This window comes from Coturnix japonica, chromosome 13 (genome assembly GCF_054131305.1).
Source record: "Coturnix japonica strain WE chromosome 13, WE-NBRP24, whole genome shotgun sequence".
In the NCBI taxonomy this organism is placed as follows: Eukaryota; Metazoa; Chordata; class Aves; order Galliformes; family Phasianidae; genus Coturnix; species Coturnix japonica.
In genome coordinates this window covers 11,123,273-11,148,538 of record NC_140675.1, presented here as the reverse complement: position 1 = coordinate 11,148,538, position 25,266 = coordinate 11,123,273, and the positions used below count along the sequence as shown (strand labels likewise).

General features: G+C 45.3%; 3 protein-coding genes and 1 long non-coding RNA gene across 33 annotated transcripts in view; 2 read left to right on the top strand and 2 right to left on the bottom strand.

Moving 5' to 3' along the window:
• AMZ1 (archaelysin family metallopeptidase 1) overlaps positions 1–630 on the bottom strand; it is a 12,159-nt gene extending 11,529 nt beyond the window's left edge. The window contains exon 1 of the mRNA XM_015876837.3: positions 485–630. The gene's annotated coding sequence lies outside the window, so the exon portion shown is untranslated. The remainder of the gene's footprint in view (positions 1–484) is intronic.
• Positions 1–13,742, top strand: part of LOC107320678 (uncharacterized) — a 17,624-nt gene extending 3,882 nt beyond the window's left edge. Inside the window, exons 1-4 of one of the 2 annotated variants that reach the window (XR_014934066.1) lie at positions 5,742–5,937; positions 7,644–7,725; positions 10,390–10,621; positions 13,071–13,742. This is a non-coding gene — a long non-coding RNA (uncharacterized LOC107320678). Of the gene's footprint in view, positions 1–5,741; positions 5,938–7,643; positions 7,726–10,389; positions 10,622–13,070 lie in introns of those variants that run through there. The other variant, XR_014934067.1, reaches the window with a different exon arrangement.
• BRAT1 (BRCA1 associated ATM activator 1) lies at positions 8,583–16,646 on the bottom strand. 4 transcript variants are annotated; one of them, XM_015876790.3, is made up of 13 exons: positions 16,490–16,646; positions 16,171–16,325; positions 14,967–15,114; positions 13,997–14,369; positions 13,798–13,917; positions 12,585–12,676; positions 12,207–12,325; positions 11,638–11,824; positions 11,376–11,449; positions 10,870–10,966; positions 10,484–10,582; positions 9,674–9,855; positions 8,583–9,567 (listed from the first exon to the last, which is right to left on the bottom strand). In XM_015876790.3, the coding sequence occupies exons 1-13, from the start codon at positions 16,638–16,640 to the stop codon at positions 8,848–8,850; spliced, it is 2,517 nt and encodes an 838-aa protein (XP_015732276.2). In that variant the 5' UTR covers positions 16,641–16,646; the 3' UTR covers positions 8,583–8,847. The 4 variants fall into 4 exon arrangements, 3 of the variants coding, with proteins under 3 accessions (XP_015732276.2, XP_015732277.2, XP_085370772.1); XM_015876791.3 differs by having other exon boundaries at positions 14,967–15,111; XR_014934056.1 differs by lacking the exon at positions 10,870–10,966.
• Positions 15,454–25,266, top strand: part of IQCE (IQ motif containing E) — a 26,396-nt gene continuing 16,583 nt past the window's right edge. For 11 of the 26 annotated variants that reach the window (XR_014934065.1, XR_014934064.1, XR_014934060.1 and 8 more), the window contains exons 1-11: positions 15,454–16,153; positions 18,272–18,319; positions 18,985–19,027; positions 19,965–20,105; positions 20,408–20,539; positions 21,503–21,573; positions 22,363–22,500; positions 22,865–22,915; positions 23,397–23,467; positions 23,690–23,762; positions 24,177–24,226. Coding sequence is in view for 15 of the 26 variants with exons in the window: in XM_085514647.1 (XP_085370773.1) it covers positions 15,998–16,153; positions 18,272–18,319; positions 18,985–19,027; positions 19,965–20,105; positions 20,408–20,539; positions 21,503–21,573; positions 22,363–22,500; positions 22,865–22,915; positions 23,397–23,467; positions 23,690–23,762; positions 24,177–24,226 (974 nt within the window). In the remaining 11 variants the exon portion in view is untranslated. Of the gene's footprint in view, positions 16,154–16,956; positions 17,078–18,271; positions 18,320–18,984; positions 19,094–19,964; positions 20,106–20,407; positions 20,540–21,502; positions 21,574–21,746; positions 21,830–22,362; positions 22,501–22,864; positions 22,916–23,396; positions 23,484–23,689; positions 23,863–24,176; positions 24,227–25,266 lie in introns of those variants that run through there. The other 15 variants (XM_085514651.1, XM_085514650.1, XM_015876796.3 and 12 more) reach the window with 15 other exon arrangements.

The window sequence follows — 25,266 nt, the reverse complement described above, 5'->3', positions numbered from 1 at the left end:
GGGAAGCGATCCCTCAGCGCCCTGAGCCGAAGCCCCGCGGCCCGCAGAGCTGGGCAGGCTGCACCCAGCTGAGCCCCCGCACCCAAACCCCTTCGAGGATGCTCCAAGGGCAGCGCCCGGAGCAGAACCCCGGGCATGGCGGAACGATGACCTGAGGATGTCTTGGAGGTGCAGGGGGCTGCCCTCGCTGGAGCCCCACCGCTTCTCTTTGGGAGGAATACCTCAAGCGCAGCCCCCCGCGCTCCGGCACAGGGGCTGCCCCAAGCAGAACCTTGATCACGTAGAACGATGCCCCCAAGCCTGCTGCCCCCAAAAGGTGAGAACAGCCCACGGGGTAATAGGGGATCCGACAGAAGGGTCCCGACCCCCCGCCCTCCGCAACCGGCAGCTCCGATTCCCTCCCAGTGAGAACGACCGCTCGTACCCTCCCGGCTCCGCGCCCCCCGCTCCCACCTCGAGCCCCCCCGGGGCGCCCAGCACTCACCGCCCGCCGGGCCGGGGCTGCGGAGGCCGGGGAGGAGCGGCAGGGCCGGGGCAGCCGGCTCGGGGCTGGCGAGGCGGAGCGGAACCGGGCAGCGGCGACAGGAGGAGCAGCGGCGGCGGCGGCAGCAGCAGCAGCCAGGAGGAGGAGGAGGAAGAAAAAGGGGGAGAAAAAGCGGCACGAGTGGGGCTTGGCCCCTCCGCAGGGAGCCCACGGGATTCGCCGAGACGCCGCCGGGAGCCGCCCCGAACCCCGCGGGGAAAGAGCCGGGGGCAGCAGCGGAGAGGGGCCGGGGGGACCGGCGGGCAGAGAGGGGACTGCACCCTACACCGGGCTGCAGAGCAGCTCCGCAGTAATGGGTTTGGAGCAAAAAGGGTAAATGGGGCTTTGGGAGGGAGTTGTCGGGTCCCCGCTGGAGCCGGGAGAGGAGTGATGGGAGCGCGCTCCTGCCGGGAGCCCGGGGCTGGGCAGCGTGACGGTGCCGCAAGGGCTGAGAGCTCTTTAATCTGCTCTGTTAATAAGAAACGAAGGTGGGAGTGGGTGTCTGGAGAGCTGAGCTCTAGTTATGTGGTTGCACCGGAGACTGATGAGATCTCCTCCGTGGGAGTGGTGGCTGTGTTTGCCTTGATGCTCCTCTTTGCGTGTCTCTCCCGCATGACGTGGATGTGTTTCTGTGTCCCAGGGTGTCCTTTAATTTGGGAATATTATCTGTTCTCAGGAAGGTTAATTACACTGGAGGAGTGGATCTCCAGCCCCATTTCCTCGTGTATTCTAGCTTTCGTGTTTTGGTCCTTTTGGTGCTTTGATCCCATGTTCCTCCATCACTCGATGGAAGGACAAAGGAAGATCCCAGCTGGGACCTGGACTTGTCCTTAAGAGACACAAACAGAAGTTAGGAATGCATTTCCCAGGCTCCAAAGCTGCAGTGCTCCTTGCAGCCCACACTGCAGGCACAGCTCTGCAGGGTGCAGCAGGAATGCTCAGTGGCCATACAGGTGGACAAATCACAGCGCTGTGGGGTTAGTGAGCACCAGGATAAGAAAATCACTGCACACAGCAACCTGCCACCCTGGGGTCTGCATTGCTCTTAAGGCACAGAGAGCATCGCTGGTGAGAAACTGCCTTAATTAGCTGCTGTCATAATCAGAAGGAGGGGAGCAGCAGCAGTCTCACCTGGCAGCCTCTGTGGGAACCTTCCTGCAGTGCAGTGTGGGGGCAGGGCTGGGCCCAACGGCTTTACAGCAGCATCCCTTCCCTTCATCTGCTCACCAAAGCATGGGAGATGCCCTCTGTTCAGTTTTAATTAGTTTGCTGCTTGTAATTAGTGCTTATTTGTATTAATTAACTGAAATGATGTATCTGTTTGTTGTTTGTAGTACACCATCAGTGTGTTCAGAGCAACACAAACCCCAGACAGGCAGCTCCTGCCCAGGGGAAGCTAAGAGCTAAACCAGGCAGCAATGCTCTGCATGCGGTGTGCTCCAGGAATGGAGATTTAGGGCTTTTTTTCCTACAAAGCCTATTGCATGTAACCCTGAATTAAACCTTTCTTTACTAGGAGAGTGGTGAGGTCCTGGAACAGGCTGCCCAGGGAGGCTGTGGATGCCCCGTCCTTGGAGGTGTTCAAGGCCAGGTTGGACGGGGCCCTGGGCAACCTGATCTAGTAATTGTGGAAGTTTGGTGGCCCTGCCAGGCAGGGGGGGTGGAACTACATGATCCTTGAGGTCCCTTCCAACCCAGGCCATTCTGTGTGTGATTCTTGGTACTTAATTCTTGCTTTAGCTGCCCACCTGCAGATCAGTCAGCACAGCTGAACAGGACTGGTGCTGCTACAGTGTCCTCACAAACAGAAGGGAATCTCCCCCAGAGCAGCACCAAAAGCTGATGAATTCCTGGAACAAGTTGCTGAGGATGGTGAATTCCTCCCCATGTGTTGGAGTTTTGCAAAGATAAGATGCCTTTTCTGTGAGATGGGCTCCATGCAGGCACACAGTGCTGGGCTTTGTGCAGTCAAGGAAGGGTCTGCTCCTACTGAATGCTGCAGGTGTGACACTTTCAGCTGGGTTTGGTGCTTGGGCTGTTGAGGAGTTGGTGTTATTTCTCTGTCTTTGTGATCTGCAACAGTTTTGAGGAAGGCTGGGTGCTTTCAGCATCAGTCCAGGCTGTCAACACAAAGCAGAAACTCATATGAGCAAACTTTCTTTAAGACTGTGTGAGAAAAGCAGCTCCAACAAAGCACTGTGGGTTCACCTCCTGTTCTCTCACTGCTCTGTGACCTCAAAGCTCTGACCTAGATTTGGGCAGCCCTGCAGAGAGCTGCATTACCAGCAGCCACTTTGTGCTTGATCCTAAAGCAGGTACAGTCCTGCCAGGAGCACCAGGAGCAAGGACAGGGGAATGCACCAGAATAAGAGCCTGGAATAAGATTTAAAGGTTTCTGGCAGGGACAGACTTTGGGTGCTGTGTGTTGATGGTGATGGAAAGGGAGAAGCAGGACTGAGCAGTTTCTGGCAAGGCTGAGGGTTACCACACTGGGAGTGCTGCTGGGGACAGGTTTGCCTTCTTTGCAGGCTGGAGATGTGGCTGTGTGTTTCTGATAGCAGGATGGTCTGAAGCAGGAGATGAGGAACCAGTAAAGCAGGTGTTCTCCTTGTACAGGCTGGGGACAGGGTCAGGCAGGCCATGGCAGCTTTGTGCTTCCCCTCTGAAAATGCTGTTCTGGCTCTGCATGCACCAGAGGGAGAACTGTTCCTTGTCTCTTCCATTCGCTCTCAGTAATTCCCTTAAAGGATGTGATGTGTCATTCTGGTGCCTGGACAGGCTCTTGCTATGCCCAGATGCTGCTCTGGGCATCAGCCACCCCTCAGCAGTTGGGATGGAGCTCATGGAGGCAAAGAGTGATGTTGTTGTCAGGATTTTTTTTGCCTTTCCCATGAAGCGGTGAGGAGCAGCAGCAACGAAGGATGATGGAGGAGAAGGGAGCAGCAGGCAGCAGGCCCCTTCTGGGCAGTGACAGAGCTGGGCCATTGGTGTCCCCAAGGCACTGCTCACTCTCAGCCTGGGATCATGCCTGCAAGCAGAACTGTCCCTGTGCACTGTGTCCTGGCACGGCCCAGCTCCATCAGTGGGCTGGGGAGGTGATGGAAGCAGCGCTGGGCTGGTGATCCTGCAGTGACACAGACTGGAAGAGACAAACAGCCCCAGCCCTGCTCTGAACAGTGAACACAATCTGCTGCTACAAATGCTGCTGGAGGGAGAGGGGAGGGAGGGGAAAGGAGAACAGCTATTAAATGAAGCGGGAGCTGTTTATTCGCAGATCTGTTACTAGGTCATGGGATCACCTATATTCTGGGTTTATTAAGGCTTTTAAATGGAGCCTGAGGTTTGAGACCCTGGGGAAAGGGTTGTCCCTCCTGCAGCTGGCTGGTTGCTGCTTCAGTTCTCCTGTGCTGCTAATGGAAGGAAAACTTATCCCAAGCTCTGCTCATTCACAGAGCTGCTTTCCCTTCTCAGCACTGATCTCGTGTTTGCAGTCTCCCTGTGGGCAGCTGGTGTGCATGTACCACAAGGGGAGAGAGATTTCAGATCCCTGTATTTTTGCAGAGGGCGTAGGTACTTTTTAATACATTCTTATTTTTGCTGCTGGCAATGTTGGGGATCGGTGCTTTGCGACTCCTGTCCGAGGTTCAGGAACCTTGTAGAAGGAGGCTGTAATGGAGCAATCCATCCCAGGCTTTAAGCCCAGCCCGGACCTTCTCTGTGCCTTCCCTGGGTTCAGTATTGAGGCCAGCAGAAATAGCATCTCACTTCCCGGTGCCAGAGGAGGTGCTAAGTAGGACAAAGTTAAATTTGGGATTATTAGGGAGAGAAAAAGTGTAGATAACTCGATATGCTTTTGTCTGATGGTAACATGTGAGCACAAACGTGAAGAGAGCTGCCCTTTGTGGAGGGCAAGGAGAGGAGAAGTTTGCAGTGATGCAGTGAATTATTGGGCAGAAGTGGGTGTTTGGGAGAGCTTCGGGTTTCCCTGTCTGTAGCATTTCAGCCCATGGAGCACCCGGCTGGTGTCAGCAGTGGTGCAGGGCTGGGGGCATCTTGGTGCAGAGGAATTTGGGAGAGCACAGGTGGAGGTTCTCCTTGGTGGCAGCTCCATTTTAAGCTTTATCAGAGTTTTTCCTAAGAGGGAGGCAAAGACATTGAGTTTCAGTGGGCAATAATTAAATGGAGACAGTGCACTCTAGAGAAAGATGTTCTCTGTACAGAAACAGGGGAATCTCTGATCAAGGGGCAGAGCCCAACACCAAGGTGTGCAATTAAAAAGCTGCAGTGAGGTGAGATACAAGATGGGGAGGGGAGAGATTCAGAGATACTGAGATGTATGGACAAATCACCTTGCCCTGATTTTCTTCTTGGCTGCCCTTGGCTGAATGAACACGCTGCACATCCCATCCTGTGGGAGCTGCCAGCACCAAACTGTGTGTAGTGGAAGCACTGGGAGCAGCAGGGCTGGGAACTGGGCTGTGTCCTGCAGGATGAGCCCCATGTCCTGCCTATGGCTGGGTCAGTGCTCATGGTGCTGGCATTGCTCTGGCGCTGATCTGCTCACAGCCAGGGATGCCACGAAGGCGGCTAAAGGCCAAGTGCTGTCTCTGGAAGCCAGCTGCAAATTAGTGCACGGCGTGTGATTAATGTGCTTTTTAAATGCATTCATGTCCTGTCACACTGGCTGTGGCTCTTGTGTCACACCCGGTGCTCTCAGAACATTTATTAGCCTTATAGATCCCCTGATTATTGCTTTCTCTTTTATAATTAAGCCATGAAACTCAGCATGGTGCAGCTTATGCGGCATTAATTCATGCCTGGCATACTCTGCTTGTGCCCTAGGATAAGGCTAAACGCTGGCAGCTGGGCTGCTCGCTGCACAGTTGCTATTCTGAAATTCTTTAATATGATTACAGAAATAACAGTCTGTGTGCATATGGGTGACTCAGGGCTCAGCGTAGCTACACGCAGCAGTGAGACGTGGTGTGAGCTCCTTGGAGCTGCCCACATCAGTGCTGTCAGATCTGCTTTGCTGTTTGCTGCTCTCCCTTCTCAGGACATGAGTGAGTTCTGTTTCTATTCCTTATATCCTGGGCTGCTGCTGCTCCACTGGCAATCCCTATGGAGTGAGCCCAGCCCTCCCTGCAGAGCTGTCTGAGTGGGCAGTGATGGGCTTCAGCTGCTCTGCCCACCCTGATTCTTGGCTCTGTGTGTACAGGGAGTCCTACCCAGCTCCAGGTGTGAGGACAACAGGCAGCAGGTATGGAAGAGCACAAGCATCCCTTGTCTGTTTGGAAGCAGCAGGAGACAGCCTGGAAGTGGTAGGAGTTTGGACACAGAGTTCCCCTGAGCACAGCTGGATGGCTGCTGTTATCAGCACTGCATCCGGAGCTGATGGAGACACACAGCAACAGGTACTGGCTGCTCCCTCCTGCCTCAGCCCAGGAGAAAACCCCACACTTTATGAGAGGCACACCTGCTGGCTGTGTCACACAGTGCTCCCTCACACATAGTCTCCATTTCAGTCTCCCCAAATCTGCACTGAACTCCCTATACTTGCTGGACTGTCCCACTCCATAGTATGTGCTATTTATACTCACTGCTGCTCATGTTATCAATTATTACTAATCAAGCCATTTATGCAGAGATCCAAATGCTGATACATTCGATTTTCAAGCTTCTGCTCCAAGAAGCAGTGCCAAAGCCCACGAGCAGGATGCAGCGCCGTAGTGCAGCAACTCTTTGCGCTCAGATGTTTCCATGGAGATGGATCTTTGATCTCATCGCAATAAATGAAGGGTGGGGGAAGATGCTCCCAAACTCGGGATGAAGGCAGTGCTGATCCCCCCAGGGCAGAAGTTCCCAGTGCAGGAGCTGGAGAGGCTGGAGTGCCTCTCTACCATATCTGCAGCACCAATGGGGTGAAGCCACACTGCAGCACACGCTGGGGATGTGCCTTTCACTTGGCCAGGCTGCACCTTCGGAGCTGATTTAGTGCTGCTGGGGATCAGACCTTTGTCTGCGCTGCAGTGTTGTCTTTGTGCTGTGTGATTCATAGTGCTTTGGTGCCAGGTCAAGGCACGCTGTCCTGGCTGTTGAGAAGCAATCTGAGCAATAGGAAGAGCTATGAGAATGTACAGTTAACCAGCTGCATTTCTGGATGAAATAGAGAGCAAATTCACATTTTACTTTGGGGTAATGTGCAGAAGGGAAGCGTTCAGTATGATAACATGGGGACAGTGACCAAAGGCAACAGCCAAGCTGGCTTTATCCATCTGGATGTGAGCCCTGATTGTGCTGGCATGAGCTCTGTGCTGTGAGAGCTGGCAGCAGGGTCAAGGCAGCTCCTCCCAGCACTGGAAATCTAGACTTGTGTGGATGGAGCTGGAAGGGAATCCATTAAGAAAGGGCATCATTCAGATCAGCAGTGGCTTGCAGTGAAGGTGGGCCACGTGCTGACGGGTTCTCCGTGCTGCGCTGGTGAGCAGAGGTGGTTCCTTGTGCCTGTAGTGTGTGTGCACTCAGGCAGCTGAGCGGTGTTTGTGATCCTCTCCTCCCTTGGCAGCTGGGTGGTGACGCTTCCTGGTCACTTCCTGCTGTTCATGGGGTGCTGATGGATCAGTCCCTTTGTCTCTGCTACCAGCACAGCCTCAGACTGCTTCTGCATTGTATGATAGCAAGCAGGGTGAGAGAGAGGTTGTAGAGCCTGCTTGCAGTGCTGGTGTTTTTCTCTTTTCAAAGCATACCTTGCTCGGGGGCATTGAGCTGCCAGTGATGCCCATTGTAGTCTCTCCCCTTTGGGGATGAGCAGTTCTCCATCCAGACAAAGCAGTGTTCATGGTCTCCTCACCCTGTCAGGAGCAGGTGACCCCTTCTTGCACTGCAGGACTTCAGGCTCCTCAGCTTGGCCACCACTTCATGTCAATTTAAGTTGAAATGCTTTGTTTATGAGGATGTGTGTTGTTTGAAGCTCTGATGAAGTTACCATCTTTTTTTCCAGCTCTGCTCAGTGTTAATCACAGCCATGGGTTTGCTTGGGAGCTGATGGGTGGATTTTTGTTGCTGTTGATTTTTCCAATAACCATCAGTGCCAACACTGTCGTTATTTCCTGTTGATCAGAATGGGCAGCTCAGCCCAGAACGCCGTGGTGCTGTCCTGTGCACTGGAGAGGAAGTGGTGGGAAGAGCAAGCAGCAGTAAAGGTACTTTGGAACCACGCTTAATGCTGCTGGTTTGGGTGCATCAGCTAAGGATGGTACTGATAAGGGGGCTTTTTCCTTCAGTTCTATGGGTAAAGTGGGATGGCTGTTCAAGTCTATATAGACGCTGTCACTTAGCAACTGCTGTCAGTTGCTTCTTTAACTGCTGCTTTATTGTTGGCACAAAACAGCCTCCAGGTGGCTCACACCATGGCTCAGAGGTATGAAGAGCAGCCCTACCACAGCCTTCTTTAAGATCCCAGTGCTACTTTACACATGACCTGGTCTAACCAAGGAGTGACCCCCAAGCGGGACCACCAGAACCACTGTCCTGCACTTCATGCTTCCCCTTTGCACACAGTGTGACCACTGCATGGGGCGGGATGAGCCGGGGAGCAACTCACAGTGGGGCTTTGTTTGGGAAGGGGATGCATGACAGGCTGAGCCAAACACTTCTCTGCCACATCAATGTGAGTCTGAGCAGTGAGAGGATAAATCCTTTACTCAGTGTTTTGTTGTTACAAATGGTTCTTGGAATTTCATACCTGTGTACAGATCAGGCAGCAGAACTCACACTGCCCCTGTTCAGATAAGGAGCTGAAAAGAGCTCTGTAATCTTCTTTGTTCGCAGTACTTGCTCTCAGAGATGTGGGTTTTTCTCATCTGCGATGCTCTGTGTTGTTATCACTTGTGTAGCTGCTGCCTGCTACCCACAGGCCACATCCAAGAAACTGACAGAGCTGATGCGACAGGAGCCCTGTGCCTGGCCGCTGCTTTTGCTTAAATCATCTGTAGCATCTGGATGGGGAAATCTGCCTCCTGCAGGGGCTGCACGGCTACAGCACTGCTGATTCTGAGCATACGAGGCAAAAGCAGAAGAAATGCATTTATTTACTTAAAAAAATAAAGCAGGCAGATCCATCCATCAGAGAACAGACTTAAAAATAAGAGAAACCATCAGTATTGAAACAAAGATTTTTTTCTATAACAGCTAACAAAACCATTCCCTTTTCTCTGTACAGAGTAACACTTTCTACTATCTCCTCTCACAAAAGACTTTGGTAGCAAAAACTCTCTTCACAAGAAACCTGTGTAAGTACCATTCCCTCAAAGCAAAAGATGGCTTTAGTAGCAGTCAGCTTCATTCTCCTCTATGGTCCCCATAGTAGCAAGGATGTCCTCTAAGAGGGACTGGGGGCTTTTCTCCACATAGTCACTACATTTGTTTAGGTCATTGTGCAGTTCCACTAAGTCTATTGTTCTCAAAGCTAACAACATGCTCTCTGGATCCTTAAAGTCCACTCTGTTATCATCATCTGTGGGGAAGTTCTGGACCAGACAACCTTGTTTTAGTGTCCTTTGTAACCAATAAATGCCATAGACTTCAGGTAAATCTTCAGTCCCTTGTGAATTTTTGGTTTTGCTTCGACAGAAATGAGTTTTTAAGTCAAGCAATATATCACAGGCTTTCTGACCCACTGGCTTGTCACAGTCACACAATGACCGAAACAAGAAGCTGAACAGGTTCGCTCGGCAAAATATCTGCAGTGGCTCGTTAGAATGACTGGCTGCAGATGAGACAGGAGCATAATAGCATTCAGGAAGGCCAAATCGACAAAACATGTGGTCACAGAAAATCTGAACCAGTTCCAAACAACCAAGTTTGACTTCCCAGTCTAAGTCATGTGCTGCGGTCTGGACCACTGTAGAGACAAACTGCACTGTCTCTTCCAGTTGACCTGTGCAGCTCTCATTAAGCCACATGGTGAAGACGCTCATCACGGCTCTCCTAGGAAAGCCCTCTGGGTCTGTGGACAAGATTTCTTGAAGCTTTGCCACAGTTTTCTAAATGTAAAAAGACAAAGAGAAGAGGAGCATTAAAAACAAACTAAAAGCAGTAAAACAACGTGTAGTTCTGCTTGTGTTTGCAGTGGATTACACGAAGTCATACCTCTTTATCATACTGATTCCCTGCAACAGGTGACTCTGGGACTAAGAAGTAAGTAATGAAGGCCAGGTGTCCCATAGCAGTCACAGCGCTCGCTCGCACATAGCTCTCTGGATCCTCAAGAAGATTTTCTGTTAGCTTTGGCACCTCTGAAGACAGGAGAGACTGCTTGAACTCATCGTAGTCTGTAAAGGAGACAGCAAGGCAAAGAAGTGAGGCTTTATTCTCTCAGAGCATGAATTTGTTTCCAATGCAAACAGTGATCTGTGTCATAAAAGGAGGCTCATTGACTGCAGGGCAGCTGTCAGTGAACAGAGCTGCTGCTCGCAGCAGCGCAGACAGTTTCTGTCAGGCTCCCCATCTTTTAGCAGTGTTGTGACTTCTAGTCATACCATATTTGACACAGCTTGAAAAAATGCATCTATGGTTGCTTCTATTGGTGAGAAAAAATTTGCTCCAGGTAAACTGGAATGTGGCTTCAGCCCTATAAAGCAACTTTTGTTTAAGGAAGGAGAATAAAAAGAAATGCTCATCCCTTACTCCAGTCAAGCCAGGTAACACAGTTTAATTTGCTAAAGCTGTCTTTAAGGAGGACACAGCAATTCAATTTCAACAGAATGCTAATGTAAGTTTATTAATCTTTTTGACAGACTTTGACTGTGATCTGAAAGTAAAAATCTCAACGTATCTTTTCCTTCCTTCCTTCTTTCCCCCTGCAGTTACAGGTCAGAGGATGCTCCAAAGGCCTGACTGACTTTCCTAACGCTACAAGAAACAGTACTCTAATCTGAGCCATTAAATCTCTGCACGTACCTCTCAGGTTTTCAATCAAGTTGGTGAGGAACTCCAGAGAAGAATCTCGTACTTCCCAACAAGGACTGCACAAACGCTTCTGCAGCACCAGAAATACATCTGTGAAAGCCAAGGAAGAGGCGTGAATCGACACGAAAGGTAACAAACCCAACCAAGCCACTGTACAACCTCTGCACTGTTTTCTGTGATGTGACCCCTTTTGTTGATGCTGTGAGTGAGCTTCTCTCACAGTTCTTAGAAGCACTATATAAGCAAATACAACTAAACTCACCACAAATGCAAGCAAGCAAACAAATCCTAAGTGTTTTAGGTGGGAAAAGCAGGTGAGAGCACATTTCAGATGTGCCACCAGCTGCTGTTTGTCCTAACTTCAGTAGCTTTGTTACCTTGCAAAATCTTCTCAGTTAGTTGCTTATTTTTGAAGAACATTCCTGGCAAGCACATCAACCATGTGGACATAGCTTTAAATGATTTCTTCAGAACCTGAAGAAATACAAAGCAGATGTACTTTACTGCAGGAGAAGGTGCTGCTGTCTTTATGCTAGATACATTTCTTTTTTGGACTCAAAATTACAGTGAAATTGTCAGAAGAAATTAGAGCGCAGTCGAGTTGATTATATTGGTTCTACAGTCAGACATGTTGGCTCCTGTATTTTCAAGAGCATTTGATTTATTGGTCAACTACTTGCTCACTGGCATTGTAGCTATTTCCTGCAAGTCACTCAAAAGAAGCCTTCTAGATATTCTAATACTATACATGCTAATACATGTATATTAGTATAGCATGTATAGTAATACATGCTAAGGAACAGCTGTTGTCAGACCATTTCTCAGAACTGTATCCCACTGGGCAAGCTAATAGATTTGGAGCCTTCTTTAGTTCTATACTCACAGTAGGAGAAGTATTTGGACTCTCCAGGTATGCCAGAAGGACATCAAATAAACTTTCCACAACTGTGTCGCTGCCTGAAACATTTAAAAAAAAAGCAAAACAAAAACTCGTGAACCAATATTAAGGAAAAGAGATTAATTCAGCTGTTCTAATATGGAATGAAAAGGCTTATCATACTGTTTTATAGAAGCAAGCAAAGCACGGTGCTCAAATACAGAATAGTCATTTCCAAAATTAAAATGTAGTGCAAAGTTTAACTCACATTTCTGTTCAGAAAGTGCTGCAAGAGCATCCAGAGCTGACTTCTGTACTCGGAAGCAACCTACCAAGATTTGGCTAATCTTGCTTCCCAGAGGAGAAGCTGGAACCAGGAGGCCATTACAGAACTGTAATATTGTCAAGACAGAATGCAGCAAAGATGCATAGGGTAAACTCACAGGCAACAAAGCCTAATGGGAGGGAAAAAAACAAGCTTTCATCAAATGTTTCAAGCATACATACAGAGCAAGAGTTTCTGGTAGACACAGCAAAAGCTGCAATTTCTACTGTCTTTATGGTAACATAATGCTAATAACTACAAACAAGTAATCTTCCTCTCATCCAATGAACTATTGCATAAATGGAAGGAGATGCTTTTCACTAATTGGGAAAGCAACTCAATTTATGTTTTTCACTGGATCAAGACTTGCAGTGGATATAATGTATGACAACTAAGCCTGTGAAGGTAGGTGTCAAACCAAGTATGGTCCCTCTTTACAAGATTTCATATTCCTTTGTTATCCTACTGGGAATACATCCTGCTGGATTTTCTAACTAACAGAACTCACTCACCACAGAGAGAAGCTCCTCCAGATGAGCAAGTGTCTGACACAGAAGACTAGCACAAGATGACTTGGAGGACAGAAGGCTTTCAACAGCAGAGGGATCACTAACCGACTCATCCAGCAAACCTAGGGGATCAAAGGGAGAAGCTCAGGTTGTTAGCAATTACAAAGGACAGTGATCTCCAAACTTGTTTTTTAAGCTATTATTTTGAAGTGATGCAGTATGAAGATCCCTTAAGATGCAACTGTCAGAAGGATGCTGCGCTTTACCACAAACTTTGCTCCTGTGCTTGGCTTTTTCTGTCTTTCTCCAGTTTTGTCTGATCCAGGTACTTAAAACACTGGCAAACCGACTAGCCTCTAAACTTTTTTATTGCAATAGTACCTGCATATTCCAGAGGCTTGGAGGCTGCTCTCAAAATACAGTCCATTGGTTGAAGGAGAACAGTCAGTGCTTTAATCCTCACAACTTGTGGGCTTCAAGGAAGAAACAGCAATTACCAAAACAAGCAAACTTCAACTCTTCCCAAACATCTTTCCCCAAATGCTGAGCACACGAGTGATTTTTACACAGGCTTGTAAAAAAAAGCCAGCAATAAGATAGAAATGAAATTACTGTCACAAGTCAAGCGTTCTTCTGATTCTTCCTGGCTAACTGAAAGAGAGAAACGGTTCTGGAATTGATAAGCAGCCTCATTCAGCAGTGAAGAGTGAAAGCCTGTGTAAGAAGAGAGTTTAGATAGACATTTACTGGAAAAAAAGAAAAAAAAAAGGCAGTAAGACACACATGTTCATCAGTCTGAAAGTATCTATATGTGCTAGAATCATTTAACATGTGATGATGTCCCCATGCTTTTTCCACCATCTAAAGGGAGAAGATGCCAGTGGATTTCTCTGAGGTGCACATGATGAGGCAACATCTTAAACTGCAACAAGGCAGAGCCCAACTTGGATACACAGAAAATACTTCTTACAGTGAGACTGGTAAAGAACTACTGGAACTGGTTGCCTAGAGAAGCTGTGGAATCCCCATCCTTTGGGATATTTGAAACTGGATCAGTGAAGGCCCTGAGCAACCCAATCCATCTCTTAATGGAGCCCTGCAATGCGTAAGAAGTCAAATTAGATAACTTACACTGCTTCCTTCTAAGTTAAGTTTTCCTACTGTTGACAGAGATGCACGATGTATGTATGATGCATACTCCTGCTGGACAGCAGTTAAAGTTGTTACATACTTGTCAGTGTTTATGTGAAAGAGAAAACTCACCTAATACTTCTGAATTTGAAAGTCATAATATCCATCTTACTCAACCTTGGCCATAAAAAGTTAAAGGAGCTTTGTATTTCTGTCTGTAGGTAAAATGCTAAAGTATATGTGTGAACATGACACTGGCTCTTTTCAATTCTGCCTTTGAAACAATTATTCTAATAGCAGTGTCTGAAGTGTGTTAGTTATTTGCATGGTCCCACCAATCAGTCCACTGTATTAAGCAATATAGTGGAAAATGCTGTGTGGCAAATAAAACAACTCTCAGAAACACAACAGAGACGTTGGGAGCATTTGCAGAGTGAATAAGTTTCATAGCAGTAACTCCTACCATTGGTGGAGCCTCAGAATTCCCACTGCCAAAGGACTTGATTGTACTGGGGTTAAGTGTTCCAGAGCAGATGTCACTAATGCCCAAAAATGGCCTTCAGTGTTGTGAAATACAGGAGACCTGAGAAGAAAGAACTGTAAGTCATATGTCCTACTAACACACAGATGGCATTTCTCATCACTGGATCCAAGATCTTCACCTTGCCATGTTTAGAAGAAGATCCACCAGTACGTGCTGTGCTTGAAGAGAATCTTCTGTCAAGAAGGATTCTACTTGCTTTGCTATGCCTAACCAAAGCACTTTAGTCCAAGGAGCTTGACAACTGCCAAACAGACTAGTTAACAGTTTTAATGACTGCTTGATGAGAGAGGCAGAGCCAGATTGAAGAGAATCTTCTATATGCTTTATAATCATGTGGGCACAAGTTGGCCAGTCGCAGTCCTTTGCATTGAGAGGTACAGTTGGTTCAGACCCTACAGAGAAGGTGAGCAAGTGAACCAGAAGCCGACAGGCAGCTGAAGCTACAAACAGGCTGGAATCCCCTTGCAGAGTGAAGATCACATCTATGCCTCCTGTGTGAAAACAAAAGAAAATCAATGAAGGAAAAAAAACACCAGTCTTCCTCTTGTGGAGTCTTTCTGTAGTCCAGCTATATTAATTTTAATTCAAGTAACACAGAGGCTTAAATGTGGTTTGGTTTTTAATGTTTTGTTTTGTAGTCTCTGTTGCCTTTTCAAGTCAGACAGTCTTTAGGTACAAGCAAACAAAAAGAAGAAAGTAAATCTTTTCAGATCTTCACAGGTTTTATTAACTCAGGAACAGAAGATGGCTTCACTGCAATAGCAGTAATACTAGGAGTGCTAAGAGTGTATTTATGGAAGAAGTCTGTACCGTCTGCAGACAGATCCAGTAAGGAAAAAAGGGAATTGCAGCAGTAGTTCTCATTCCCAACACATGCTGCACAGCTAGTACCAATCCAGCACTGCTGGCCTCTTTATATAGGGAATCTACAGTTGGTGTTAACAACAGAACTTAAAAAGCCATGTAAGGAAAATGAGACTCCAAAATGTGTCAAGAAATAAATGAGTCCCTGGTTAATTTTTCGACACTAAAATCATAGCAAAATGGATGGGAGGATTTGGGGCGTTACCAGTCCTGGAAGCACTCACCGCCACTGCAGATGAAGTGGAGGGCAGAGGGGTGCTGCACCATGCTGTGCATGCCCTCCACCCAACCACTTCGTACAGACGCATCTTCCCACGCTGCACTTTTCAGAGGCCCATCCTCACCAAAGAGCCTGGCCAACAGCTCCAGCTGCTGAGGGCAGAGAACACACAGCGTAAACAGCGAGCAGGGGGGATTCAGAGGAGCAGAGAGGCTGCAAGTCAACTATACAAATACTGCAGTCAAACTTTCTCTTGCTAGAATTAACACTAAAATAGAGAATTTTCAGATTCTCATGCTTAAACTCAACTCTTCTTTATGGACTAAGCAACATAACATTGTTTGTTTCTTAAGATGCTGTGGAAGTTACACGTATATTAGATCAGTTAAGCTGCTTTATGTTGCGTGCATCTCTTTCCCTAACGAATTTTGTACTATAAATGCAGTCTGTTATATAGAACAGGACTTAGAGAAGTTCCCTTGTTTTTGCAGGAAATCAACCTACTACGATCAGAAAACTACCTCTATAATTGCAGTTTAAATCTAAAGGACCTGCCCAGGGATATATGATATTCCAGGGATACATGATATACGATATTCTGCAGCTATTGGTGAGATACATTGTTGTCCCATATCATGTTTTGAACTGAAACTGAGAAGTATTACCTATGAGCACTGATAGTACAGCTTGCTGCAACACAAGCACTGAGATGACAGCAGCTTGACATGAGAACCGAGAAGGGTTATTATGATTGCAGGTTCTCATAACCATATCACAGAATCACAGAATGACCCAGGTTGGAAGGGATCTCAAGGATCATGTAGTTCCAACCCCCTGCCTGGCAGGGCCACCAAACATACACCTTTACTAGATCAGGTTGCCCAGGGCCCCGTCCAACCTGGTCTTGAACACCTTCAAGGATGGGGCATCCACAACCTCCCTGGGCAGCCTGTTCCAGGGCCTAACCACTCTCCTAGTGAAGAAATCATAAATCAAACATAATAACATAATAATCAAACATATCATTGTTTGTTAATGTGTTCCATGTTTGCAAGAAATCAAAGTCTTAGAAGCAGAATGGAATCACAGATCACAGAACAACCCGGGTTGGAAGGGACCTCAAGGATCATGAAGCTCCACCCCCCAATACTGAAGACTTTCCAGGAGTCCTTAGTACTGGACAAAGCACAGGTGGGTATGTAACTCACTTGCAAGTGTACGAAGCTGTCTTCCACAGCTGCAACTACCCCAGCTAACCGCAATGTGAAGGAGAGGATGTTCGGCTCCGGTTCGGGCAGTGTCAGCACAGCAGTGAAGAATGATGGCAGACACGGGTTGTCTTGCAGCAGCTTAACGGTGGGCTCTGTTGAACGGGAATTATCCAAGGATAGAAAACAGCGTCACAGCGGGTAGGGCAAGGCTGCAGCTCGGTAATAGGTAATAGGGTAAGCCCAGCGCGGCCCTCAGGCACCCGGCTGCTCTCCATAACCCTCTCTAACCAACCCCAGCAGGGCTTTGGGCACTCACCGGCCTCCCTCAGCTCCCGGAACCAATCGAGCATTTTCTCCAGGCATGTGTCATCGAAGCCGGACTGTTTGGGGTCGGTCAGAGCAGCACAGACCCGTGGTAGCAGCAGGGCACACTCCCGGCTCATGGCGCGGCCGCCCTGAGGTGACATGGCGGCGGGCCCGGCGTTGGCTCCCTGTAACCAAGGGAGACTGCGTTACCGCCGTTAGCCGTAAAGCGATTGTCGCAAAAGCCGGGCACGCTCAGTGCGCTCCTCTAAGGTCGGAGAGGCAGTTTTTAACGGAAATCAAGCCGTTTAAAGTGAGCAGGGCCTGGTTGGGCTCGGTTCTCCGCCATTCCTGCCTTCGTAGCCGCTGGGTGGCACTCAAGCTCCACAGCACGGCCTATGGCCCCACGTCGGGAACTCACTGCGCAGGCGCAAACTAGGCCCCAAAGCCTCGTTGTCTCGTTGTCTCGTTGCTATGGTTACCACAACCCGGAAGTGGCCCGAGCTGGGCGCCATGGCCTGAATTGGGGCCTGCCGCCCCCTGAGGCCGCACGGCCGCTATGGCCCGAGGGGGTGGAGAGGCGGCCAAGGAGGGGGAGCTGGTAAGGAACGGGGAATGAGGGGAGGAGAACAGCCTGGGGACGGGGCTGTGTGCTGGGGAGAAAGAACACGGAGCCTTCAGAATCGTCAGGTCGATGTTGCGGTTGTTAGAGGAGGCCTCTATCCGTAGCATGGGGGATGTAGTGCTCCTTTCTGCCCCCCCCCCTGCAGTTAGATGGAGGCTTTGAGGCCCGTCGTTGTGTTTTAAAAGCAAAGGGTTTGTTAATGTTTGCAGGGTGTGGAGTGCTTCCCTAGTGGCACCTTATGAACGCTGTGGCAGGGCTGAGTGCCTTCCTCATTGTGATTCACAGCAGCAGTTGTGTAGGGAGATCACACGGAGTGATAAAAAAAAGGCCTTAAAAATAACAAAAATAATATCTTGGTGTGCTGCAGGGAACATTGCCTCAGGAAATTAAAAGCTAACGGGCACAGTGTGTGAGAGGCACGCGTGCCTGCTCTCAGCCAGCACAAAAAGCTGCTTTATCTGCGCTGTTGTTGTCAGCCCCATCTCTTCTGCTGTCAGCTGGGAGTCTAAAAAACACCTCGTCCCCTCCTCGCTTTTCACAGTGAGAGAGATCAGCATCTTAACAAAGAATGGGGCTGCAGCTGGAAGCGATGTGGAGTTGGCAGCAAGTGAAAGCGTTCTTCTGTGAGGGCAGTTTGTGTTTGTAGAATGTGAAAGAGAAGTGGAAATTTTCCTTCTGCTGTGGATGTGCTCATATTGGAGAAGCAGGAGGTTCTGTCAGCTCAGTGTGAGGAAAAATCAAACACTTTTTTGACTCCATAGTTTGTCCTTTCTTCTCAGCCCCATCAGTTCTGTGGTCTATTAAACACTCCTGTAGCATAGCAAGGGTGGGAACAAGGAAGGAAGGGGGCAAAAGGGTGAGTGAGTTGCTGCTTGACCAGCTGTGAGTGGGGAGAGGCTCATGCCGAGTCTGCATGTTGAGGAATGGGGAACCTGAAGGCCCTGCTGTGTGATGGTGCACTCCAAAGTGCCTTATCTCTGTGGTCCTTGTCTGAAGTGACTTACACTGTTAGCACACAGAACGCGGATCATGCTGTGTTGGCAAAAGTGATGACTTGTTTCCCATTAGTTGCATTTAAATTCTGTTGTGTTAATAAAAATGATTCTGGATGTGTATTAAAAGCAATTGCTTGGAGAGTAGCAAATCTCACAGTTTGTGTTTATTTCCCAGGGAGATGACAGCTTGTCTGTGATAACCTGTGAATCGGATTCAGAAATGGTGAGTTGTATTAATGATGTGCTGCTGATAAATGCCTTAAAAAGACCTCTCAGAATATTCTTGCTCATGCTCTACCCGTGTGGTGGCTCCTGATCAATAAGACATCATTCAGAGGGGAGAGCTTACAATCTCTTTATAATTCCAGATATAGTTCTGGCTTCTAAATCTCTAAAATCTCTAAGGTCCCTTCCAACCCACACGAGACTATGATACTATGAAATTCTTTGGGAGTTGCAGATGGTATTTGCTTCATTTTGCTTTTGAATGCCTAAGTAGTTATTTTACTGTGTTTTAATGGAATTGAACAAGCCTTTCCTTTAGAGAAGCGGTCCTACTCTACTCTGGTACAGCCTCTGCTCTGTGATCATCTTGTGCTTGCTGTTATATGTAGTGGGGACCAGGAAGGTCTTAGTTTTCTGAGCACAAATAGACTATTTTATAGCACAAAGCTTCAGTGGGTACCATCCTAATTTTGGTGACCGTTGCTGTGGCTAGATCTGCATGTATTTAATGCATCTGGTTTTCTTTCATGCACAAAAGGTTTTAAGTTATTAGAACAAGTGCTCTTCGCATAAAATGGAGATTGAAGCCAGTTTTGCAGTTCTGTGCTGGAGTGTTTGAAAAGCGCAATATTTTAAGTACACCATTTTCTTTTTTTCTTCCAGAAATTAAAGAAGAAAATTTTTCACAAGCCTCCGAAGTCACCAAGTAAGAGCTCAAAAATCTTCTGCTTCCATTGTGCATAACAGGATAGATTTCTCTGTGGCACAGGAGGTAGATTTATGTGAAACATCATCTTTATTCTGACTGGAATTGTTCATTGTGTGTGCAGAGCGCCTCTGGTTGACATTTGTATTCTGTAAGCTGGGAAGTTAGACTTTGATAGGCTAAATGTTCAAGTTCATAGTTTAGTTATGGTTCTTGATTTTCCAGCAAGGGGAAAACCATTTTTTATATTTCAAAGAAATCAATCTCAGTTGTTGTTGCTGATTGTTGTTACTTTGTGTTGTTTGTAGTAAAAAAAATCACATTGCACTTCAAATTTTTGCTCTAGGGTGAGGGGGAGACACACCCTTCTGATTGGAGCACATCTTCTTCCTTTGCCTGGAATCTCTAAATGATGGAATTAAAACAGTTCCTTAACTTTAACCATGATTTTTAGTTTAACCGCTTCTTCCTTCTCTTCTTAATTTGAAGACTAACTTGCTAGCCAATATAGTGCACATCTAAACTCAGCTTTAAATCATTAGTGATTTTCAGTATCTATACCTAACTACAATACCTGGAGTAGAGATAGGAGGGAATCTCCAGCAGTTGTGTCAGACCAATTCTGTTCTTTGACTACTGCTAGGAAGTTGCCAGTGGTTTAACAGCTATAGATAAACTTCTCTTGGTTTATCCATATGTGTTCCTCTCATATGAAGGACATTTCTGTATGTAAAATGAATGGATATAGATATACAAGTGTGTTAAAGATAAGTATCCAAGCTGGACATGTAAGTACTTCTGCTTATGTTGAGTGATATAACTGTTATTGTGTTACTCGGCCTCTTTCTTTTATGTCTGGGAACCTAGAAACACAAAACAGATTTTTTGTGATCTTGAGCTTTTTCAGGCAATGCTGAGATATTTTCTTTTGTTTTAGAGTCTCCGTACAGCTCTAGTACACAACTGTATCCTAAGAAAGCTGCAGTTTGGAGATCCCTGCAGGGAACAGGCAATGCACTTTTTGAGAGTGCAGCTATGAGAAACCCAAAGCAGATGTGGCTGGGATCACTGAAACAAGGTATGAGTGTAGAAGTTTTATCTGCAACATGGTTACAATTCACTCCTGGGGACAGCTTAACATATGAACTTTTAAACAGGAAATATGTATTTGATTAGAGGGTACATGGGAAGTCATTTCCATAGTATTTATTTGGGTGGTTGGAACTGAATTTGAGTCATCTGATCTTGAGCATTGGAATTTATAGTAGGAATAATTAACAGCATCTGGAGCTTTCAGTATTGTATTTGTTCAGAATAAATCCACAAATGTAATTCACAATTATCCCTGATTTCTGCATTTTGTTCCATTTTTGTTGGCAGGAATGAACCATTCCCTGAAATCAGATGTTGACATGGGACATACGCGAGCTGGTGTTTCTAGTAGCACTCCAGAGTATTTGAAGGAAGCTCTAGGAATGAAAAAGCCCAAACATTCCCGTTCTTCTAGTAATGGTAAACTCTGTAACTGTATGGTAGATAAATGTTAGTCGTCTGGTTTTCTTCCATGCAAACTCATGTTGTTTTTTAAGATCATTGCTTTAGTAAAACAAGACCCATTTCAATTTAACCTGTCTTGCAATACACCTGTCAAAATATGATCATTGGAATACTTTTGAGATTTACAAATTGGTTGAGGCAGCTCCCAGGTTTTTTGAGCAATGAATCACTATTAGCTTTCAGAATTTCTTGCAAACTGCCATGCATTTTCAGCTGAAAATGTTGCAAACATAATATGGTTCAGTGGGCCAGCTGTAGACAATTTGTTGTGACTTTGCAAAGCAGAGTTTAGGAACCATTGATAGAAACCATCTGCATGCCTGAAATTCTGTGTAATTGACTCCTTTTACTTCTCCTCTAGAAAGTGTTCTGTCATGTGGTTGTGATATTAAAATCAAATGGGTGTTATATGAAAAATCAAAATGTGAAACTTTAGTTCTGTTCTTTTTCTTAAATGAGAAATATGAAGTTAAAAACCCCAGTATGAAATTCCATTTCAAATGCCACCTATGCTGTTTCTGCTAACACATATCTTGTGGTGACTCTAAGAGGCAGTAAACTTTCACCCATTAAGTATTAATTAAAAAAACATATTTTGGACGTCTTTAGATGTGTTTTGTAACTAATTGTTGGGAAGAGAGTTCAGTCTTCTGTGAAGTGTGTTTTTCTTCAGATGTCTGTTTTAATTTAGCACAATAGAGACAAGAAATATTTAGGAGAAGTTTGCCATAAGACGTAGCATGAGGTTCACATGGTAACACCTCAATTTCGGTTCCATTTATAAAATTAACTTCTTTGCTGATTTAGTTTCTTTTTTTTCATGGCCTAGGTTCCATGATGTTCTAAATTTTTCCATTTAAAGTTTTCATTTAGGACATTTCTTTCATTTCTGCTTATTTTATGTACCTTCTTTTGTAGGCTACATTCCTGGAACTCCTGACTACAAGGAAAAAGAAGATATGTATGATGAAATCATAGAACTGAAAAAGGTACTGTCTCTCTGATGCTTACATAGTAAAAGCCATAGGGTCTCTGTCTGTCTGTACGTATCCGGACAGAATTCTGTGGTACAACTGAGATATCCACCCAACATTTTTGTGTTTGAAATGCAAGGTCTAAGCTATCTATTTAAGGCAATTTCATTGTTCTTGTGGTGTGATAGATACTTCTGAGTACTGGATGTAGAAGCCTTGAAGTATATCCAGTCCTGAACCTCAGCCATGGCCCTAGCTGGACACAGAAAAGGTTCATTGCATTGGTTTCTTTGCCTTTCAACCCAACCTCTTTTTTTTTTCATTTTCTTTTTTTGTTTTCCATTCTCAGCTGTTGCTTGTCATGTTTTAACAATGTGATGAGACCAGATGTCCCTGTTCATTGCAGGGGAGTTGGACTAGAGCACCTTTAAAGGCCTCTTCCAACTCAAACAGTTCTATGACAGTTTGTCAGGTGAGATTTGTGCAGTGTATGAAAGATAAGGACAAGTTGAATGCTCAGGTTATGTATTTAAAAAAAAAAAGTCTTGGCTGTTGTAGATCATTTGTATAAGGTGGCCTTTCTGTTGAAACTTTTATTTATCTTCATAGAGAACTTTATCTTTGTCCTGTCGTCTCCCTTAACCTGTCAGCCCTGGTCTACTGTGGTGGTCTTTGTTTTGTTTTTTTATTTGTTGTCTGCTTTGTCCTGGCTATCATAATTGGAAATGTTCTGATGCCAGTAACAATTCATGTGAGAACTCAGTGTTTCTGAAATGAGCTTTGGATTTTTCTCTCCTTTTTTAGACAATACAAGCTCAGAGAAATGAAGGAAATCGTATGAAAACTAAGCTCCGTCGACTAGAAGAAGAGAATAACAGAAAGGATAAACAGATTGAACAACTGTTGGATCCTTCCAGGGTGACTCTTTCTTTAGGGCAGGGGGTAAAAACTGACAAATAGTACTGATCAGTGTGACCCTTGGTTCCTTATCTCTCTTTGATTAGTAGTGAGTCCCTTCTGGAGCCATTTGGAACTGGCTCTTATCTACCATTGGGCCGCTTCTTCACCTCTGTAGCCCCCTTGCACATAAGCCAAATACAATTCCTTGTGCCTGTTGCTTTATGTATGCTTATTTACACCTTGGTAGTAGTGTGGTAATACAAAATGGTGAGCATAGGGACTTCAGAATTTAAGCTACTGGACTGTAAAATGACTGTGAAGATGAGTACATTAGAAACTCCTGTGGAAACTGCTAAGAGAAGAAGTAGACAAGTTTGTCATTCACTTTGTTTGTCTTTTCTTGCAGGGCTCTGAGCTGGCGCGATCTTTGTCAGCAAAGAAGGCTGCTAATGGATGGGTAATAGTTTCTTTGCTACCTTTTGCTTTCATTTATCCTTTCTTCCTCTTCATGAGTTGAATCACTAGTGATATGGGAAAAAAAAGATAAACATTTAGGGAATCATGTAACAATTATTTTTATAGTCAGGTAAGTAACTGACAGGGATCTGGAATTAACCATACTGCACATAGCTTTCTTTGTCTCTTACTTTCATCTGTTTGCATCAGTGTCTTCCCTTTTACTTCCTGCTTTTAATGTAACAAGGTAATGGGTGCAGTTTGTTTGTTTGTTTTAAATAATGTGTAAGAAAATTATTAAGCTGATTATGTTACCATAGATATAAGATAGGGTCACAGGATGGCAAACATATTTATGATTTACTAAAGTATGTAGGAGTAAGTATGTCTGATTAAGTACAATTTACAAACAAGGCAAGATTATGGAGAAATTGAACTTATGTGACGATATGAAGTATTCTAGCTCTCTGTTCTTTCTGTAGGTGGTTAATGGATTAAAACAGAAGATTATCAAGCTAGAACAGCAGTGCAAGGAGAAAGACGACACTATCAAGTATGACTTTAGAGGGGTAGGGACTTGTGTTGGATAAGATAATGAAGGGAATTGGAAATCCATGTTATTTTTCCCCCGTATTCTTTTTTTTTAACACAGACTAATGAACTTGGAGAATGTTTTAGAAATTATAAACCACCCACCCAGAAACTGTAAATCAGCGAGCATTGCAGTGTCTTTGCCAGTATTGCTGGATTAACTTTTGTGTTCTTCTGTTCTCAGCAAATTCCAGTCAGACATGAAGACCACTAATTTGGAAGAAATGAGGATAGCTATGGAGGCCTGTTGTGAGGAGGTACATCTGACAAGGCTCTCAGCATGCATGCTGGAAAGGAAGTTTGTTCAGTTGTTGAGTTGAAATATAAATCAAAGATTTTAGATATCCTACAGCTTAGGTACATGTGTAATTAGAGTACAGTTTTCATTGATATTCTTATAGCTCCAAGTATATGTACCAAAAACCCCTTTTATTCAATAATTTGTGTTAGCCAAGAATGGGGAATAATGAAACTAGTATTCATCCATAAGTGTATTGTACATGTGAAAGTGACATAATGATAGCCTGATTTTTTTCAGTGGTGACATCATTGAATTTATGACTACCCAAAGGGTCTTCCCCTGATTTTTTGTAATGAGCAAACGTGTTGTATTAAGTATGTCAGCTTATCTCAGCTAGCTTGTTAATAGAATCTATATTTCACACTTACAGGTTCATCGTCTCCAAATCCTCCTGGCAAAATCTGAGACTATGAAGAAAAGGTATGTTAACTCCTTTGAGGCAAATATTTGTGTATATGTATCTGGTATATCACTTGTATACTTTTGATGGAAAACAACTAAGTTTGTCATTTTCCTTTAGTCACTCTTTTTCTTCCTTGTGTACAGATCATTTAGTTGATGTGGAAAAAAAATACTAGAGATATTTTAAAAGTCCATAAAAGCTCTGAAAGTCTCTGCAAGTTTATCTCAGTTAAATAAAATCCATCTTCCCTCATGCCAAAAGACAGCACTAGACCAAAGTAAGAGCATGTGTGCAAGTAAGTGTTGGTCAAGCTGAGAAAGAGGGTAATAGTCTCATGGGGTAGGAAAGTATGCTACCACCCATGTAAAAATTTTCTTGCCCTCCTAGCATTGTTTTAAACTCAGGCAGTAATCTTAACTTTTAAGTGTCATCAGTCTTTGGACTGATGGAAACACGAGAGCTCTTTATGGGTCTCTATGTGCACTAGTTGTGTTTCCCTAATTCCTATTGACTCATGTGAATTAAAAAGTGGAATTTGATTTGTCACTGCTTTTAAAAAGTGTTCGTCTCTCGGCTCAGACGCGCAGTGACTAGCTTCTCAAGGCTGTAACCATCACACTTAATTTAGTCACAGGTGAAAATGAGTCGTCAGGGCTCTTCCTTGTCTCCATTTATTTATGTCTTTGAAAAACAGTGGTCAGGGCCATCTCTTTTAATTATTTGACTGTCAGTCTCTACTTGAGAGGCCGAGCTCTGAAGTAATAGGTGAAGTTGAAGGTCAAGACTGTGGCACACAGACAGAGTGTTTCTTTCATGCAGCTTGCCTACATTATTTCTGGCTGAAATGAATGACATTTAACTCCTCTTTTATTGAGTATTTCTGTGTGAAGCTGTGGCTTCCAATTGTAACCACAAAATTAGACAAGCTTTCAAATCCTCTGAATGGTCAGCAGGTGTTTCATTTTAGTTTCGATGAGCCTAAAATGATCAAGTTCAGGAATCATTATGATTTCTGTCACCTCATGGTTTTGTTGATTTGGTGTTTTTGGTTTTTTTC